Here is a 19,715-nt window from a genome sequence, read left to right as displayed (position 1 = left end):
TGCCCGTCAGGCAGCTACATGAACCCCTGCACAAAAGAACTAAGATTGTGCTGAACCTACCAGGGAAGGTCAGTTATAAACACTGGAGACGTGCAGTTAGAATAAAGTGTTATCAACAACTGCATCCAGTCCATCATACGATTTACTTTCTGGCACCCAAAATGTGCAAAACAAAGCATTCCTGCGCAGTTCCTTACATAATGTTGACCGGTGTCAGTAAACGTGGAGTACGAGGCATTAATGGAGAACAGTGGACACAAACTGGAGTAACTCTGCCAGCTGTCTGCCCAAAAACCACCAGATTTCAATCAGCCTGTTTGTCCTGGTTTCCTCGAATCTTGAAAGAATTCTGGCGTCATACGTTCCAGGTTGTTAAGCGAGATGGTAGAAGCGCGACGTTACTTGGCCTTTTGCTGCTTCCTTTCATCGAATTACGCTTGCGGCTAATGAAATCAGCCCTCGCTCAGGCATTTAAACCACAGTCTAAGAGACCAGTGCCCTTTTTATTTATTTATTTTTTTAGGGATGTCTTCTGCATACATGTGTCTAACACTTGTGGAAGTAGACGTAACAGACAGTGTGTAAAGACCCCTTCTAGGGTCTCTGCTCTTCTACTGACCAATTAGATTATGTGCTGAAGGGAGGCCTTTGTCCCGTCTCTGCCAGCCAAAAGGCCTCTCATTCGACCACAGACTGTGGAAGGGGCTGCTCAAATAATCTAATTAACGTGAAATGAACTCATCTCGCGCCAAAAAAGTAAGACAGAGATCCAGAAGAGAGGATTAAAGAAAAAAAGAATGGAGAAATGATTGTGCTGGGGGATTTTTCTTGACCTCTCTCCCATAAAAATGCAGAGAAAAAAATGCAACAAGAACGCAGGTAATTTACATATCAGTCTTAAAGGCACGGTAACAAAACCAGCCTGTTTAACTTGGTCATGTTTTTGGTAGATAAAACCACAGAAATAATCATCAGTGAACAACAATAAAGGGTGAAACACAGGAATATTGTAGCAGTGGTCTGAGTGGATCAGTGCTGCTGGAGTTTTTAAACACCTCAGTGTCACTGCTGGACTGAGAATAGTCCACCAACCAAAAATATCCAGACAACAGCGGAAAAGTATCAGAGAAACATATGGACTACAGTCTGTAACTGTAGAACTACAAAGTGCACCTATATAGTAAGTGGAGCTGATAAAATGGACAATGAGCGTAGAAACACTTCATAATGAAGTGGCTGATCGGTGTGTATTTAGTTCAAAATGGTGCTGAAGCCTCAGTTTTCCATGATTTTGGCCTTTTAATCAATTTAACCTAATTTATTCTTTATCAGGCGATCATGACAGCCCTATAAAACACAGTGAGGAGGTGAAGAGGCGGCTCACCTCGCGTCTGTATGCGGAAATTGATCTTGCTTTCTGAGGGGTGTGTGATGCTGTATCCACAGAACTCCACGTCAGGGCTGTGGAAACAAAAACAAAGCCATTAGCAAATCACATTTAAACCAGAATAACATTCACTAGTGAGGCCTGCCAAAACAGACTGGACACCATCAAGCTGAACGGTTTGTCCCTATTAGTGTGAAGCTCATGACAGTTCATTCCAGCCTTTCTCAGTGTTTCTTTCTCTCAATCTCGGGCTCAGATCTGTTTGAGTAGCACAACTTTAATAGCTGTTTTTCCCAAAAGCACAAAGCGGTTCACCTTTTAAACGCTGACCTCAGGTGATGACAGTCTAGAGACATGAATATTACTTATCAGTGTCTGACAGACTGTTTGAAATAACAGAACAGTGATGAGCTTCGGCTAAAAGCAGGAAAAGGCTCATACAGTATGTTGATCTGTGTGCGGACCACCTCTGTCAGGTAATATAAGGGTAACATATCTCTTACTTCTTCATGACCATGTATCTGAGGGAGTTGCCCAGAGTGTGGTCCTCCTCGTGCAGGACAAACGTCACACAGCCTTCGTCAGCGCCATCGGCCTGGACCTGTTAACCAAAACAGTAACTGTCAGCTCAGCCAATTACGCAGCGAGTTTTCCAAAAGCACTGTAGCATAAACACTGAGGCCCATTTCTTCTCTTCACCCCTGCCCCTTGTTTTAGAGTGTCACACTAACCCCTTGGAACTGAGTTACAGGGTAGTGGTTGAGATCCTCCCTCTGAAATGGGATCCTCAAATAAAAAGAGCATCACTTCATTAACAGCTACTGGCGCTGCTCTGTAGGCGACCCTGCCAGTCTGCAGTGACAGCAGAGGAGGGTAAAGTTCAGCTCCTCACTGCTGGGCTTTAGTTACATTTAGGGAATCATATGATCTTCAAAGAGGGGGGCAATTATTTATTATCACCCACCCCTAATTCTTCAGTGATATGAAGCTGAAGTCAGATATTCACCAGATTCTTGTTCTAATTTTCCCGTTCCACCTTAAATAGTCCAGCAGTTCTGACGCCTGAGGAGCCAGAATGTAACTGCTGCAACATGGAAAGTTAGCTAGCTACCGAGACATTAGCATGCTATTAGCGATTTTTTATGCTTGTTATGAAGAAAACGACCATAATACACTGAAATGACATTAAACTAAGATAATATGATGGTTATTGTATTTTTTTAGTGCAGAAAATTCTGACATTTGTGGGTTTCTTTGGTCTCTTGTTCTCCGTCTCGCCGGTTTTTCTTTTTTTCTCATAACTCTCTGTTTGGAGTCTCTGAAAAACCTCCGTTTGGAGGGTCATGTAGCCCCAATACTTCACCCTACCCCTCTATCTCAACAAGAATTGGGACACCTTACCTCTAGATGTGAAAGCGCAAAACAGAGGGGTAGGGCTGAGTGGTGGGGGCGAGGGGTGAAATGGGACTGGGCCTTAATATGGATGACTTTAGATACCAACACTGGTGAGCAGAGATGAGTCAGAATGATTGATTAGTTATAAAAGCTTAAAAAAAACAAACAGTCAGTTCTTTTATTTGCAAAAGCTTATATGTTGTCATAAGAACCACCAGATGTCTGAACTCTATACTCCACTAACCCGCAGTGAACAGTGCACATTTTATATTTTGGATAGAATTTCTCATCCATTTAGTCCAAAGAAGGAGGCATAGAAAGACCACAGGCTGACGGACACCAGGCGAGAAGCGTTACGCCGGCAGAGAATCTCTCTGGTGGGAAGTAGCAGACAGTGTGAAGCGCAGCTGAAGCACATAGGAAACACTGCATTTCACACCCGACTCATACACATTTAACAAGATTCCAGCATCATTTAGTGAATTTAACAGGTTTGGTATAAACCAAATAACTATCTCTTCACCAATACACTGGTTTTCAGTTAAAAGGTGTGTGATATAGAGATGCTGTGTGGCGTTACTGTCACTGGTCACTGTCCCCTGATGTGTCCATTGTGCAGTAGCCCGTATCCCTAACAGTATCTTCTAAATAAAGCCTTAAAATCTGAGTATCAAATTTGACTGAAATGCCCAAACCTACAGTAATTCCTATCTTAAAGTGATGATTAGTCCAAAAATCCTTTCCTTTGACCACAAATGTATCAAATCAGCCAAGACATGTTTAGAGTTTCTTTAGTTACTGCAAGTCTAATGTGGCTAATAAGTAATGGAGGTTTATAACCACCAGGCTTAAATAACTACACACTAGTTTTACATGGCGTTAAGTCTGTAAGTCGTCTCAAACAGACTTGCTCATGTGGTTCAGACCTCATGTGGTTTCTGACACTGTATGACATGAAGCATCTATAAAAATGCAGACAAGTTTCAGGCTTCATTAAAGTCACTACTACTGTTTTCAGCTATGTGATGATCTTTGGCCCCTTCTGAGAACCACCTGAGCTGGTCTATTTGAGATTACTCAGTAATAGAGATCGTACCTGTATCAACATTATATTATATATCGAGGACAAAAAAGGAATGAATCTTATCCAAAACTGTAACAAATCTGCGCTGAAAAAGCTGAGACACACACTGTGATGTGATGCCAGCTGTGCGTTTCTTCCTGTGGTGTAATAGAGTGTTAGCAGGTAAGGCAGCCAATCAGCTACTTTGCACATTAATACTTAGTTATAAACAATGAACAAAGAAAGACAATGAAATCATTAATCTTGTGGTCATTTATGAAAGTTAATCGTCAGCTGAAGCGTAATGATAACGACAGCTCTGCCAGACTGTTTGACAGTCCGAAGCAAGTATGTGACTCTGTAGGAAGGCAGTTTACATGATGTTAATCTGTTGCCTGTTAGCCTCATCAGCTAAATCACTCCAGTGTAAAACTAAAAAACAAAGCTGATCGACTGCATTCTGGGTAAGGAGTAAAACTGGGGCTGAACCATTATTTTAACACCATTAGAGATCATACAGATCATTCTCAGCCTGCACGGCTCTTCATTACGTCACTATGAGAGACACAGATGTGTTTTAAGACACTGTTAATGATCTAAACCAGGGGTGTTAAACTCAACCAGTAAAAGGGCCAAATTAAAAAATCTCATCAAATCTGTGGGCCAGAAAAAAAATGTTTGTTATTTGTTTTTTTATTTAATGTTGTGCTGTAACCTAAACTGGCCATTGTTTATTCAAACTATGCAAAAACTTAAACAGTAAAACACAGACACCTGTATTACCTTGAAATATTATATAGACATTTTAAATATTTTTCAAATGTAAACGTCCCCAGCAGCTCAGTCTTTTAAACCTACCTATCTGCTCGAATTAGACTCCTGGCATCTTTTCTTTACTGCAGGTTCATTAAGACTTGAGCTCAGTTTCTGAGCTGCTGAGCTGACGGTCAGTGTTTATGTTGGTTGAGCTGCAGCTGAAATGCATTTTGGTGATATGACTGATGTGGAATTGTGCAGAATTGAGGTGTAACTGCTGTCCTATCGACTGCTGTTGGGGTAGGAGAGTCAGAGAGAGTTAAAACACCTCTGCGGGCCGGATGGGATTGTGTGACGGGCCTAATTTGGCCTTGTGTTTGACACATGGGATCTGGACCTTCTCCAAACAAACACGTCTCTCTTAATGAATAAAAGCCTGTATGGGCTGAAAACCACTGAGGAGACAGTCAGCTGCTATTTATAGACAGGAAGGGTGGGGAAGTAAGGGGTGAGAGAATCCATTGATCATAACGGGGGATATTTTGTTCTCTTTTGAACAGGAAAGATCTGTTGACACAGGACAGGAGGAGTGGTCGGCATCAAAAACTGCACAAGGATAAAGAGGTGGATGAAGGGAACGACTGATAAAAACTCCATTAGTGGCGCGGTCACCTTGAAATGACGCACCGTCAAATTCTCTTATCAGGTCAAGCAGCAGATGGCTTTGAGTCTCTAATCAGACAGTTTGGGCTAAAGAGAAAAGGAGCTAAACTGAACTTCGGGGCTTTTCCTCCAGGCCTCTGTGATCGTTATCTTTTACCATAAGGCAACGGCGTGAAATAAATCACAAAGCGTCGAAACAACAGATGATTTTTTAAATTCAGAACTTCACAGTGATGTTTTGGGTCCTGCTTAGAAAAGAAAACCTGGATTTGGCTCTGAAACGAAAGCAAATTGTCTCCCCAGCATTTTACAATGAAGATGAGAGCTGGGCTTGGAATTTTACAGAATTAAATTTTAATAACATTTAAATTTCGTTAGGCTGAATGATTTTTTACTCAATAAAGATTTACAGTAAATAAAAATAACAGAGATCTTTCATGTTCTACTCTATAAAAAACTAGATTTGAGTACAGTATAATAAATAAAATATACTGTTCTGAATAGTAATAATGCGCTGGTGGATACACATTTTGGGCATTTCTGTTTTTGAAAAGATCTTCCCTGATTGCTTTTTGTGTAACGGCACAGGAATCTTCATTCATTTCTGGAATTTTATTAACAGTCTTCATGTCTTTGGTTTCCTCTAGATCTGAATTCATGCTGGGTTAGAGACCCTCGGCGCTCCAGCTGCAGGAAGCGCAGCCCTGCGTTCTTTACTTCGAGCTCTGAAAGCGTTCAGACCAATAATTCACCAAAACAGCTTCACAAACACCAAATTACCTGAACTGTATGAAAGCTGTTTGGATCTTTAACAGAGTCTTCACGCTCACAAATCCATTTTTCTCTTGTTGGGGAACTAAAAGCGGTTCTTCTCTGTCGCATCGCTCGAAGAACCCTGTGGAACCTTTATTTTAGGACTGAAGGAAGCGCCAGCTTTAACCTGTACAACATGCTGCCCTCCAGCGGCTGTACTGTGAAATCGCAAGTAACTTAGGTTTTGTCCATTTCTGTTTAATTTAAACTGATTTAGTGATCAGAACAAAAGCAACACTGATATCACAAGATATGCTAACACAGCGAGATCTTCTATAAACACGGATAATTCAGTATAGCACTGGAAATCGCATCGATTGCTTATTTTGCTTGCTAATGCTGTATTACTAAAGAGACGGATTATTATATAAGAATAATTATTACACTATAATCTAACTTAGTTAGTCGCCGTTCAGCAGGTCAGTACAATATCACCACCATCATCATCATCATCATCATCACCATCATCATCATCATCATCATCACCATCATCACCGTGACGGCTGTAAGTGGTTTTGTGCCTCCTCTGCCTGATCACTGTACAGTGAGGAGGTTTGAGACACTCCAGTCATGAACACATAAAACTGTGCTGATTTATTTTAACGAGGGAATCAAACTCTCCCCTGTCTAATCCGGTAAAGGCGCCCCGGTATTATAAACTCACCGTCTCCAGCGCCGCCTTCCTCTCCGCTTCGGCTCCAGCCATGCTGACTGCGGGCACACGGCACACGGCGCCTTCGGATGACGTTGGACTCAAGAATGTGACGTTGTTTGTTTTTCTTGCTGACCGAGGACCGAGCGGGGAATATTCAATACTCAGCACGTGACCGCATCGCACTGAGCCCTCTCCCTTCACACGCTTCATGGTGGCAAAGCTATAATTGTATCAAAGGCATATTTCCCCTTTGATTTTTTAAAAATATTCTTCAGATAATTTTACGTCTAACTGTCTGACTACGGCTATCAGACTCGGAGGAGCCTCTATTAACACAGCTGGTGATACCGTACATGCGCGTCTCTGTAGAACAACACCGAAAACTGACAAACATGTATTAAATAACGAAGTCAAAGAAGTAACAGACAAACCCTTCATAGTGTTACCCCTGCAGCAGTACAGTCCCAAATATAACCCACAAGTAGAGAACATGTGTAACTTCTGTGGTGAAATAAATGAATGTATTGAACACATCTTCTCCAACTGTATTCATTCTAAGAATATTTCGTATGATGCAATGACAAAAAAATAAACGTCATATTAAGAATAGATATATCTGATATGTTATTTTATTATAAAGACTCCAACAAAGACATTTGCTACTTGCTTAATCTGTTCATTCTACTTGATAAATATTTTATCCATAAAATGAAATTTACAAAGAGAATCCCATCTTACAGTGCATTTAACGATGACTTTTACAGTTATATCTCCTCAATCCAGTATGTGTATTATAAAAGAATAGCTAAACCAATTATCATTATTATTTGTTGTATTATTCTTTATTTCCTTTATTTAAACATTTGACTTCTCATTGTGAACTACTGTTATGCTGAAACCCTGTCTCTGATAATTACTTATTCCTCTAGCAATGTAAAAAAAAAACAAAAACAAAAAAAAAAACAAAAAACACTGAAACTACACTGGACTACATTTCCCAGCAGCAGCGCAGCGGAAGTTTGTGGCCTCCATGAATCTGGGCGATGCGGAAAAACTATCGAGAGCTCTGAAGCGTTTCATGTCCGCCGTGTGGATGGGATCAAAGGCGTGATTAAAGCGGCGACAGGTATATTTTGTTATTATAATATTCCCGCATGCGGTGTAAAAACACAGACCTGCGTTTGGCTTCGAGCTAAATAAATAAATAAATGCCCGCTCGGGGTTTTTTTCTGGACACGGCCAGCGCGGATTTTCATCAGATCGAGTGAAACTTTATAACATTCAGTCTCCAAAACGGTGATTAATAAATGTGATCGGGTTGATCAGCGCTGATTCCCTGTTTAAAGCGAGAATCTGCGGCGCGGCTCGGGGCGGGCTGGGCTGCTTTACTAGCGCGGCTTTTCCAGAAGGCTGTGTTTTGTTGTGCTAGCTTGGTTAGCTTAGCTCGCTGTGGCTCTGGTTCACTTTCAGCGGCCGTGTTCGGTCCGTTAGCTTAGCTGTCCGACTAGCGGGCTATACTGTGGGGGTTTTGACAGCTCGACCAAAGGTAACATCAGTTAATCTCTCACTGCGCTGTTTTAGCCGACTGGACGTTTTACTGTGGGTCGCTGGCGCTGCTAACGTTAGCTTACAGCGTCGGACTCATCAGCAGATATTGACCAACACTGATGTGTCGTTTTGCTGACCTGGCGCTGATAGGAGGATATACACTATACTAACTCTTACACTGGTTCATAACGACTCCTAAAGGGAAATTCACCCAGTTTCTAAACAAATCTGCATAATTAACTGGGTAAGATGTAAACAGAGCGGTTCAGAGCGGATCAGAGTGGTTTGGTGTGAAACGCTCCGTTCTAGAGAAACTTACTGAGTCAGAACTGTTCACAGTGGTGGTGATAGGAACCAGACGTCCACCTCTAAAAGCTCCCTCACAGGAAGTTCCTACATGAAATGGTTATGAATTCACTGCCTGATGACTGAGACACTGTTTTACCACAGTTTTGTGATAAAGTTTTGGCTTAAAATGTATTTTAGTCCATTTATTTTAATGATACACTCAAGTCCTCAAAGAAAACATATTTTTTCCAGATTGATGCCTATTTTACCATCATTAACGTTACATATTAAATCTTAGAGGACTCGTGTAGGTCCACTGGTGGTTTTGGATAGGAAATAAAATGGCTGTATCTGTGTTGTAGACATGACAACCCCTGGTTCCTATCACCACCACTGTAAAGTCTGACGCTTCTGTACAGTGAACCACTTCACCTCAGATCCCTCTGAGAGACTTTTAAAATTTCAGTCACTGAATTATTCCTTTGAAAAATGGTGGAATTCCCCTTTCATTTTCAATTGCACTTTTTTTTTTTTTGTTTTCCAGTCATTTTCTGATTTACAATTATTTTGAGGATTTTTTTAAAAGCATTCATGGCAAAAGGGGACATGCAGGGACCATTTCACATCAAACCACTGTGAATGAAAACGACTGAATTATACAGAAATTTGTAGAAGTCCTCTTTAACACAGCTGGGTGGTTCTGCGTGTTTTGCTGTAATGTAATTGTGTCCACTGGTTTGATAAACTCTCTCAGTTCATCCCTAACTTTTTTTTTTTGTCCGCAGCTCTTGCAGTTTTTCTCGGTGAGTGAATCGGACCTCATTTCCTCGTCGCCCCTGCTATGGCAATCCTTTTTGCTGTGGTGGCTCGTGGAACGACCATACTGGCCAAACATGCCTGGTGTGGTGGAAACTTTCTTGAGGTGACAGAGCAGATTTTGGCCAAGATCCCATCTGAAAACAACAAACTCACCTACTCTCATGGCAGGTAGGAGGAACAGGCCATCAGGCATTGGATTCAATTTTTATCATTGCATTTTCTAGTACTAAAAAATCAAGGTTAATTCCTTTGATCCAGTGAAGCCCTTCAGATACATCGTGAAACGTCTAAGATTATAACACCTTGATTTAGTAGTAGACGTGGGCGCTGCTGTTTGTGTAGCTGGTTTGTTCAGCATATTGTTTTTGTTTATTAATATGGGCTGTTCCTTCAGAGTTGACTTTGCTGAATTGCTAACTTTGCTAATATTCATTCCAGCTATCTCTTCCACTACATCTGCCATGACAGAATCATCTATCTGTGTATCACAGACGATGTGAGTATCAAACATTTCCTGATCAACTTGTTTTTTTGGAGGCTCTGCAGCCGAAACTGTGATAAGTCATTAAATCCTGGTTATGCAGTTGAGTATCTGCCAGCGAGGCAGTTCGCTTTCACCTCGTAGGTAGATGATAGTGAGTGGTGTGGGTTTGTGTGCAGGACTTTGAGAGGTCGCGTGCGTTTAGCTTCCTCAATGAGGTGAAGAAACGTTTTCAGACCACCTATGGCTCCAGGGCTCAGACGGCTTTACCCTACGCCATGAACAGCGAGTTCTCCAGCACTCTCGCTGCACAAATGGTAAGTGGCACATTTTTTATCTGCCTCTACTGTCATTTACTGCCAATCACAGTTACAAAGAAAGGCTCCTGAAAATTTGCATTCACTTTCCATAAAAACTCCCTCGTATAGTTATCTGTTCTTAAAAGAGGGTTTCTCTGGAACAGTCAGCGTAAAAAACATCTTCCACTGCTGCTGTAGTTTTATGTTCACACCCTGAGGCACCGGTCCTGGATTTAAGGCACCCCTCCCCTACAAACATGCTTGGCTCTGCAACACTTTCCCTTAGGAATTGAGCGATTGGTACCGTACGCTGGGCTATAGGAGCACATTTTTCTAACTGCTTTTATGTAGGAATTAAATTTTCTGGAAAAAAAATAAATGAAGAATTTCTTTCGACACAATCTTCAACTTTCTCTGGTTTGCTGACTCCAGTTCAGTAGTGCATTCTGCCGGTGCATCCTGTTAAAACCTTTACCTGTAAAATATATATTTTAGATTCTATTTGATACTTTATAAGGATGCATGCTCCATGTGGCCTTTGAAGCTGAGAGGTAGTGGACTACAGGAAAACTGCAGCTGCAGATGAAAATACAAGACTCGGTCGAGTTTCAGGACGTGCTCACGCTTGTCAGGTCTGGTTTGGTGTGATCACTATTAGTGCCTGTTTACACCGTGCATTAACATGTGCTTTTGGAGATTGGACCATATTCTGATTTCACTTGATCTCACAAACAGCCAGGTTGCATTGTTTAGAAAAAGATCCAGACACAAAACCTGTTAATATAAGTTGTAAACAGGGTCAGTGAGAACGCTGCCTTTCGAACCCGGCTGGCCTCACCAACTCTGGTGCACTTAATATGAGCACTGAACAGACCGATGGACCAAATACTGGATAAACCACAGACAAGTTTCTGACGCTGCATGTGTTTCATCACTTGATGATGAAACGTACTGGGTGTGATCTGAGCTCTGTTTTATCTGCATGTAAACAAAGTCACTGCAGTTCGGCCTTTTCTCCTTTAGAGCGACGCAGAGAAACTTATTTATGCATTTGTTACAAGCAGAGCAACTAACCAAAATTTTAAAAGAGCTGCACTGGCTGCTTGTATCGTTCAGGATATATTTTAAAGCTCTGTTACTAGTTTTTAAAGCTCTAAATGACCTTAAAGCTCCTGAATGTCTGTCTGTTTATGATCTTAGATTACCCTCTGTAAAATACAGAAAACGTGGAGAGACTCTTTCAGTTATTCTGCTTCTAAACTGTGGAGCTCAGTTCAGCTTTTATTAGACAGTCGAGCTCAGAGCTCACTTTTAATAAACACCTGAAAACTCAGCTCTTTAACTCAGAGCTTCATTTAAACTCTACGTCTGTTGGTATTTCTTTTTTATTTGATCTGTGTCATTTTCTGAATTCTGAATGAATATTTATCTCTTCTATCACAGTTTGAGCTGCCACCAGCATTAAAGTGCTGTATAAATAGACTATTATTATTATTTGTAGTAGTAGTATTAGTAGTAGTATTATCATAATGTGGTCTGAATTGGTAATTAAAGAACAGATTCTTTCAGTTTTAAAATGTGGCTCAGACATGCTGAAAGCCATTCTACACACTTACCACACACATCACTGCACGCATCAGTCGTATGGTGTATTAATGCTCCAAAGTTCTGATGGTTTATAAGATTAGTTAGACCCTCAAGGCTGATTGATTTGATCTAGTGATGCGTATTTTGAGTCATTTTGAGTAAGAGTTCATGAACAGATAAGCAGTTAACCACAGAGAAGGAACAACAGTGGCAGGCGTACATTTTTTGGTCACAGTGCTGCTGTTGCACAGAAATATATCAGCACACAGGAATATATTTTAGTATTCAAACACAGCCGAGGAACACTGGTAGGTAGACTCTGCCTTTAGATGAGCTAACGGGCTAACCGAGCCATCTAGATTCACGTTGGATGCTGAAGATTCATACATTCCTAAAGTCTTCTACATGAGGTATTTTCTCTGCAGTGGACGATGTGCCAACATGTTTTTTGTCAGAAAGATATTTTCCCTGTTTCTGGACCCAGCTGGACATTAGCAGGAGCAGCAAGCCAAGTTACTGACACAGCCCCGCTATCTCTGCCTTCTCAGTCATGTTACTTAAAAGTGCACCCTTGGCAACGCGCTCACATTCAGGCGCCCGTGTTTCAGAGTAGCAGAGAATTCGAGCAACGTCAGTATTCGAATAATAGCGCTGCAGATGGTTCACTGAGTACGCGACGGAACGTTGGCTTCCGTTATTTCGTTGTGGGAAAACCATGACAGTTGATGACCTACTGCTCTGGATTATCAGGACATACGTAAAACCCAGAACCTGGGTTAAGCCAGAGAACAGCATGGATCAGTTCGCTGGATATTATTCTAGTTATTGTCACCAAATTTATGTCATAAAATCCACCCAATCAGCTGTGACTTTTTAAGACGTTTGTTTACATCTTTTGGTTCAGAGTCAAATATGTCAGTGTGAACGCCAAGCAAAACTAAAATGAACTAAAATGCAACGCGCATTTTCCTATTCTAAAACACTCACTTTAACTCGGACAGGGTTTGCTAATTAACTGCTTCGTTGGATCAGGTGTGTTAGGAGCAGGGAAATGCTACAAAGTGCAGGATGGAGAATAGTCCAGGACCGGGGCTAGGAACCAAACTACAAATGCAAACATGCTCTTGCCTGGAAAAGAATCCAGCCCTCACGAAATGTGGCAGATCAGCTTTAATAAATGCCGACTTAGCTGTATTATTGAGTGACGCCGGCATCGGCTGTTTTCCCAGTTGACAGGCCTGAAATGGCAGTGGCGTGTGTGAGCCTGTCAGAAACGCTCCTTGTGGTCCCAGGATACTTTAGGAAATGTGTGTTGGGGGGGGGCTTTTGAGAGAATTCCTCATTTTGTTGTGTTTTGACTAAATTCTCCTTCTCTATAAAACTGTATGTATTTCGAATGCTCTTATATTTGATCATTGACTTAAACTGCACTGTAGAAACCGATGAGTTAAGTCAACTCAAATGATTTGAGGAAACTGATTATCTCAAATGTTTCAAGTTCGATATCTCATTTACACTTAAGTAAATCGTACTAACTCCATTTGTTTTGTTGATATTAAAATGATTGAGTATTGGGGACATTTAAGCTGTTCTAACCTAATATAATTAAGTAATTGTAAATTAAATTCACCATTAGGCTGACAAATTCATACTGTACTGCAAAGAGATGATCAAAGACATTTGTAACAAGGTCTTGCCCACCTTAATGTCACCACAGACCACCTCTCCCAACACTGACAGTACAGTCCAGAATACACATATAGTCTCTGTGGCATTGATCCCCAGCAGAACCACAATCAGCAGAGAGGAACTAACTTTGCTTTCTCAACACTGATCTTTGATCAGTACTGATTGGCATGACTCACAAAAGTTTATAAATTTAGGCCAAGAGGACTGATGTGAGTTTTACTCAAGAAAGTTGCATTGACCCAACATTTATCAGGTAAAGCTGAGAGTCTAAACTGCAATAAGTTTATTCAACTTAAAGATCCGATTTGATCGGCTCTTTAAGTCTGAAATCATCAAAATACAGTTATGAAAAAAATCACAAAAGTCCAGATCATTTAAATGTAAACATTTATGCTGTTTATCACATTAAGCCACTCTAAATTTCTGAACCCATAATTGGCCTGTTTGTATTTGCATGTAAAGTCAAGTTAAATAAAAATAGTGAATGTAATACATTTAACTAGTTACCTCAACTTAAAATAAACAGTCTTACTCAAAATGACTGAGTTACTATCTCAGCAATTCATTTTTGAGTTAATTAGAATTTTTCAGATTAATTTACTCCAACTTTCTGTAGTGTTTACGTTGTGTTAACTTAATTCTTCATTAAGATGTGCAGTTGGGTTTTACAGTGTGCTGTTATGGTTTCATGCTATAAGGCGATATCTTACATTCTTGGAGTAGGCATGTAGAGAAAGGGATCAGGGGAGCAGGTATTATATGGGAAGTGGGTCAGTCAGGCTTTAGGATTAGTCGGTCGCGTTTTAACTAAGAAGAGCGGTTATGCTGGTCTCATGTCTCATGATGTGAGCATGAAGTGAGTTGTGAACTTATTAAGCTACAGGTCCTACAGCAGTTTGGGCTTTAAAGAGTGCAATTAGTGCGACTGTAACAGTTATAAATGAACTTCTAATTACGGAAAGTTAGTAGGGCTAAGCGTAGCAGTGGTAGAGTACCTGACTAGTGTGAGACCCCAGGCTGTGGAAACCGATACTGATTTTAAGGAGGTAAAATTTCTGACCATGAATAATTTTATTTTATCAAACATTCAACCGACTTCAGATTCCTTAAACTCAAATAAAAGGCAGAAAATTAAAGCCTTAAATAATATCAATATAAAATGAGCTAAATATTCACAAAGTTGGTTATTAGCACACTTTGGTGGCATCAGTATGTTTGTTTGGTCTAAATTGCATCACCTTCCTGAATGTGGTTTTCTTATTCACCATTGAAAGAGACGTCTCTGCTCTATCAGCAGGATTTCCGCTGATGCTGATAAATTTGCGGAGTTTTAATAACAGCTGATTTTTATTGATCGGTATTGATTACAGTTTGTCCCTAATGTGTATATACGTTTAAATATTATAAATATTTTATTCAATCTTATGACAGAAACATCACTCAGACCCAAGAGGATCCGAGAGATTGACAGAGACCCAAATGCAGGTGGACGACTTGAAAGGCATTATGGTTCGGAACATCGGTGAGAGTTCATTCACTCTGTATCCAGCTCAGCGAACCCTCTGATACAGGGTTTAGATGTTTCCTACAGATGATGAGTGAACGCTTCTCTCATTGCAGATCTGGTGGCACAGCGAGGGGAGAAGCTGGAACTTCTCATCGACAAGACTGAGAACTTGGTAGATTCAGTGAGTATCTCTTTAGGGAACTGTGTTTTGGCGTTTTGGTGCAACAGAACAGCAGTCTAACTTATTTTTCTTTGTCTTTTAACAAAACAGTCTGTCACCTTCAAAACAACAAGCCGCAACCTCGCCCGTGCCATGTGTATGAAGAACCTGAAATTAACACTCATCATTGTAGTGGTAACAATTGTAAGTACAACTATAAAGCAGCAGATAGAGATCCTGAAAACATCAAACAGCGTTGAGTTTTATATAAAAATGGCTTATTTAGGCTTTATTGAATGAAAAAACACTGCTGAACATAACAGATATGACAAGAACGTAACGTACTGTAGTAACTTACATTCTTACTAGGGATAAATGGATACTGGTATTGGGTATTGGGCCGATACCGTGCGCCTTTACTCATACTTAGAAAAATTCATCAATACCAACATTCCGATACCCGCTGATACTGTGTGCCGTAAGCCGAGTGTAGCTGCAGCACTAATGAACGTACGACTCTGCATTTTAGAGCGTTTTAAACACACAATCACAGCCGCTTCCCCAGGAGACACACATTCACACTACAAGCCTTGTTGCTCACATTCGATTTTTTGCTCAAATCCGATTCAAATCTGTCGTTAATGTGACAAACCGGCGTCCTGAAATGACCCTCATGAGCTCATCCTACTCAGTAACGTCACGTGAATGAATCACGTTCATCATCAGCACAAACTAACGAGCAGAACGAGCTTCGCTGAGAAGATCATTAACTCTGATCAGCTCTCAGCTTCATTATTAGAGCGAGACGAAGGAGAAAAAGGTGAGATGAGCTGCTTTTCCACCGTTTACAGGCTTTAACTTCTGTTCGGCGCTGCTGCCATGGTAACGCTGAATGATGGAGCAGTGGGAAAAAAAGCAGATGAATTCCGATCTGAGCGTCACATTAAGGTCACACAGCCATGAATCAGATAAGTATCTGATCTAGGACCACATATGAAAGTGGCTCAGGCTGGATTTGAAAAGATGAGATTTGTGTCCACACAGCTCTGAAAACATCAGATCTGAGTCATGTTAGGGCAAAAAATGGGATTTGTGCCACTTCAGCCTGGTAATGTGAACGTAGCCATAGAGGCCAGCCAAACATTTCCTATCAGAGTCTGTCTATGCAGACTTTACTCTGTTTGACTGAGTAGAATAGCGGAGTGTAAACATTTAATACAGTCATTTTGACTTTTATAAAACAGGCTGTAGACAGACCGTACTGTCCTACCATGAACATCAACGCCTGACTTTAAGCTTCAGTGCTCGGTGTTGGCAGTGCTGCTCAGTTTCTGTACGTTCAGTACTCGGCATAGTGTTTTATTTTGTATGAAACAGCTTTACGGAGCATTTTCATACAGTGAGCGTATATAAATCGTAGACTTCGCCCGAACACGATGGACTATATAAACACACAGTGTGAGTCACCAAAGAACCAAAGAACAAGATTTCTAAAATCACAGAGTGTATCTTGCTTTAGAGGACATTCAGCTTCAGCTTGTAAAACTCAAAATTTGTTTATATTTACCAAATACAATCAAGTTGGTGAACCAGAACATTAGAAGTAATCTCTTCGTAGTTTTGTCAGTTAATTAAAGGTTTAAGAGAACGAACAAATCCGATTGTTGTTTTTATTGTATTTTACACGATAAAACGCAAGAAATGTTCATAATTTGGGCCGAAGCTTTGCAGACATTCAGTCTCTTTCTTGTTTGTTCCTCAGGTGGTCCTGTACATCATAGTGTCTGCAGCCTGCGGAGGGCTCAGCTGGCCCACCTGCCGGAAGAAGTAGAAGGGGAAGCTGGAGCTGAGCTCCAAGTAGATCCCCTCCCCTCTCGCTCTCAAGCCTGGAAGGGAAACAAACCACTTTCTCAAGAACCGTCACACCACTTGAACTCACCCATCCCTTTATCAGGCATTCCTGACCTGTCCTCTGTCAGCCTCCTCCTCTCAACGATGACTGTAGCCTTACAGACAGAGGAATCGGGACGGCCTGGACGTCCTTTTTCAAACGTGTCCTCCATCCTGACGAGATTCCTCTGGTGTTCAGATCCATATAGCAGCGTGTTTCATGGAACACGATAGACCTGAACACGATTCTGCTCTAGTTAGTTCTCTTTACCCCTACGTTGTGATGCAGTTGTGCTTGATGAAGTAGAACTATTAAGATCTTAGAGTCTGATGATGACATATGGTTGAGTTCTTACATGAGATCCTTGTGGGCAAAGGCACGTTTTCATACTTACTGAGCAACATTTACAGAGGTGAACAGGTGTTTGAATGCACTAGTAAGATTGTGGTCAGTAACTTGTGCACACAGTATCCAAATTGACTCTATTGTCTTAAAGTGAATGAGGCATATTATATTAATGATTTTCCCCCGTCAGTGAAAATTGATTCACATTAATGTTATTAAATGTAATGTAAAAATATTAACACTTTACTTGAACCCTGTAATACTGACGTAACCACAGCCATAAACATGTCATAGCAGATGCTGTCATGACAGGTTGTGTTCAGTAATATAAGTGTCACCATCACTGGTTATTGACATGGCATGTGACATTTTCTGTGACATGTTTATGGCATAGTTATGTCATATTTATGTAGCATTGTTCACCTATTACCACAAAAAGTAACAATCTAAAATAATCAGTAGCAGAATGTATTAATGAATGTGTGAATCTCACATTTACAAGTTTTCACTCTCCCTTCTTTTGTATACGTGTTTGAGAGAAATCAACACCCAACGCAAAATTCTAATACGACTTACGACTGGATGGTATAAGTACTTTGACCACTTGGCAGCTTTGTTGGTTTAGTGTGAGCAAAAACATCTAAAGGCGTCTGACTTTATTCACACATACTCTTTGATTAATGTCGATGTAGTGTAGAAGCCCTTAAATATGAAGTTAGAAGCATCTGGTCAGTCACTTCTCTGGTGTGTCTTTTTCTTTATAGACTTTTATTGTCTACAGTGATGGTGGCAGTATTGGAATACTGACCTTAATAACTGGTCTGATGTGAGTTTGCCAAAAAAACTATAAGATCTTTGCATGAAGTTAGAGACAGTTTGAGGTTAAGGTTACCTTAAGGCTATGAAGCTTTTCTGGAAACTAAAATCTGATGTATCCAGCCCTGGTTACCCCTTTCCTCCCACTGGATTTGACATTAATTCTAATGCCCTTTGCAAAGCTTTCAGTTGGGATAACAGTATGTTTGCCAATGTTCCACTGCGTACATGCCTTGACTCATATTGAGCTCAACTGCAGATGCAGGTGTACAGTAATGAGATTAGTATTGCAGAAGAAGCATAAGGCATGAAGGCCTGGTATGCACTAGTGAAGGAAAGGAGATAATCCATCTCCCTGGTTGATTTTTACTTGTTTTTCTCTTACTTTGATCAGTCTAATTGTTTTTTTTCTTTAAACAATGCACTTTTTACATATTATGTTTGCTTCCTGCCATAACGCTGTCAGTAATCATGTAATTATTTAATTATTGCTCAGATTTAAGAAAATAAAGTCATATGAAATCTTAACACTTTTGTATTATGTATTAAGGGTTAATATGGAGTTTATGAAAGCTCATCATGAGATGAAATAACAAGGAACAGAAAGTGAAAGTACAGAGAGCTGAATTCTTTCAGTGTGAATCACAGAAAATTAATGCAAATAACTCTTTGGCCTCAGCAGTTAATTCACTCATCACCTTTACAAGCGTTTCATCATAAATGTTTCCCTTTGAATATTTTTCTCACCAAAGATTTGATGTTTCTCATTTGTATGTGAGATTATGATGATACTAAACAAAGACATTCTTTATATTTACTAAAGATGCTGATAATTCCTGAGAGCTCTGTGCGACAGCGATCCTCATCAAATGGAAATGTAGCTCGACTGACCGAATCCCAATAATCGAGGGTCATGTTTCTCCACACTTTAACCCCTTAAACGGCCAGGGCCAAGATTTACTACACACTTCTATAACCTAAGAACAGCTCGTCTAGTTTGCACTGCAGTCTGCCCAAATTTATATCACACATTTCTACAGCACAAGAACAGCTCAGCCATAATAATGGATAGTGTGTAATAAGTCTGGGATTTTAAGGGTTAAAATATCCGGTACAATTTTTTAAGAACTGCATGTGAAATGGAGGCTTTTAGAAACAGGAGATGAACCATTAAATGGACACAATGGCACTAAAATTCACCTTTTTAACAGAAAGTGTTATGACACAACCAAGTATCAACAAAAACCTGTCACTAAGTGTTACGCAGTGACCCCAGGTGGATGGCCAATTAAAAAATAAAGGTCTCTAAATGGTTTTTAATCTAACTTACGGTTCTAGGAAAAACCTCTAATTGGTAAGAACAGGGATGTCCAAAGTTGGCCAGTGAGGATGACCCACCTGAACCCCCCCACCTCACCGAAATGAGTGAACATTCAGTTTCTTTTCTCTATATAAAATGGTGTTTTTAAAGTGTTTACATAGTGCAGTGTTCTAAAATACGTTTTAAAAATTGATTTGAAACATACCTGCTGCTTAACTTGGCAGGTCATCAC

At 40.4% G+C, this 19,715-nt stretch overlaps 2 protein-coding genes across 2 annotated transcripts in view; one reads left to right on the top strand and one right to left on the bottom strand.

The window, feature by feature from the left end:
* The window catches only part of polr1d (RNA polymerase I and III subunit D), a 22,261-nt gene extending 15,444 nt beyond the window's left edge, over positions 1-6,817 (bottom strand). Inside the window, exons 1-3 of the mRNA XM_036569413.1 lie at positions 6,742-6,817; positions 1,891-1,988; positions 1,385-1,461 (exon numbers count right to left, since the gene is read on the bottom strand). Of these exons, the coding sequence (XP_036425306.1) occupies positions 1,385-1,461; positions 1,891-1,988; positions 6,742-6,783 (217 nt within the window). The 5' untranslated portion in view covers positions 6,784-6,817. The remainder of the gene's footprint in view (positions 1-1,384; positions 1,462-1,890; positions 1,989-6,741) is intronic.
* A 920-nt stretch (positions 6,818-7,737) lies between these two features.
* sybl1 (synaptobrevin-like 1) lies at positions 7,738-18,690 on the top strand. The gene is made up of 8 exons (XM_036569411.1): positions 7,738-7,858; positions 9,354-9,555; positions 9,826-9,883; positions 10,048-10,185; positions 14,875-14,965; positions 15,064-15,131; positions 15,222-15,314; positions 16,873-18,690. Exons 2-8 carry the CDS (start codon positions 9,410-9,412, stop codon positions 16,939-16,941), a joined length of 663 nt encoding a protein of 220 aa, XP_036425304.1. The 5' UTR covers positions 7,738-7,858; positions 9,354-9,409; the 3' UTR covers positions 16,942-18,690.
* Positions 18,691-19,715: the final 1,025 nt, after the last annotated feature.

Source organism: Colossoma macropomum, unplaced genomic scaffold, assembly GCF_904425465.1.
Source record: "Colossoma macropomum unplaced genomic scaffold, Colossoma_macropomum, whole genome shotgun sequence".
Lineage (NCBI taxonomy): Eukaryota > Metazoa > Chordata > Actinopteri > Characiformes > Serrasalmidae > Colossoma > Colossoma macropomum.
Note: the sequence above shows the minus strand (reverse complement) of the source record. Positions and strands in the feature narration are given on the sequence as shown.

Excerpts from the sequence above, each read along its gene's own strand:
- sybl1 (XM_036569411.1), top strand. The coding sequence starts at position 9,410 with ATGGCAATCCTTTTTGCTGTGGTGGCTCGTGGAACGACCATACTGGCC. Across the intron at positions 9,884-10,047 it reads ATCTGTGTATCACAGACGAT|GACTTTGAGAGGTCGCGTGC; the intron begins GTGAGTATCAAA and ends GTTTGTGTGCAG. Across the intron at positions 15,315-16,872 it reads TCATTGTAGTGGTAACAATT|GTGGTCCTGTACATCATAGT; the intron begins GTAAGTACAACT and ends TTTGTTCCTCAG.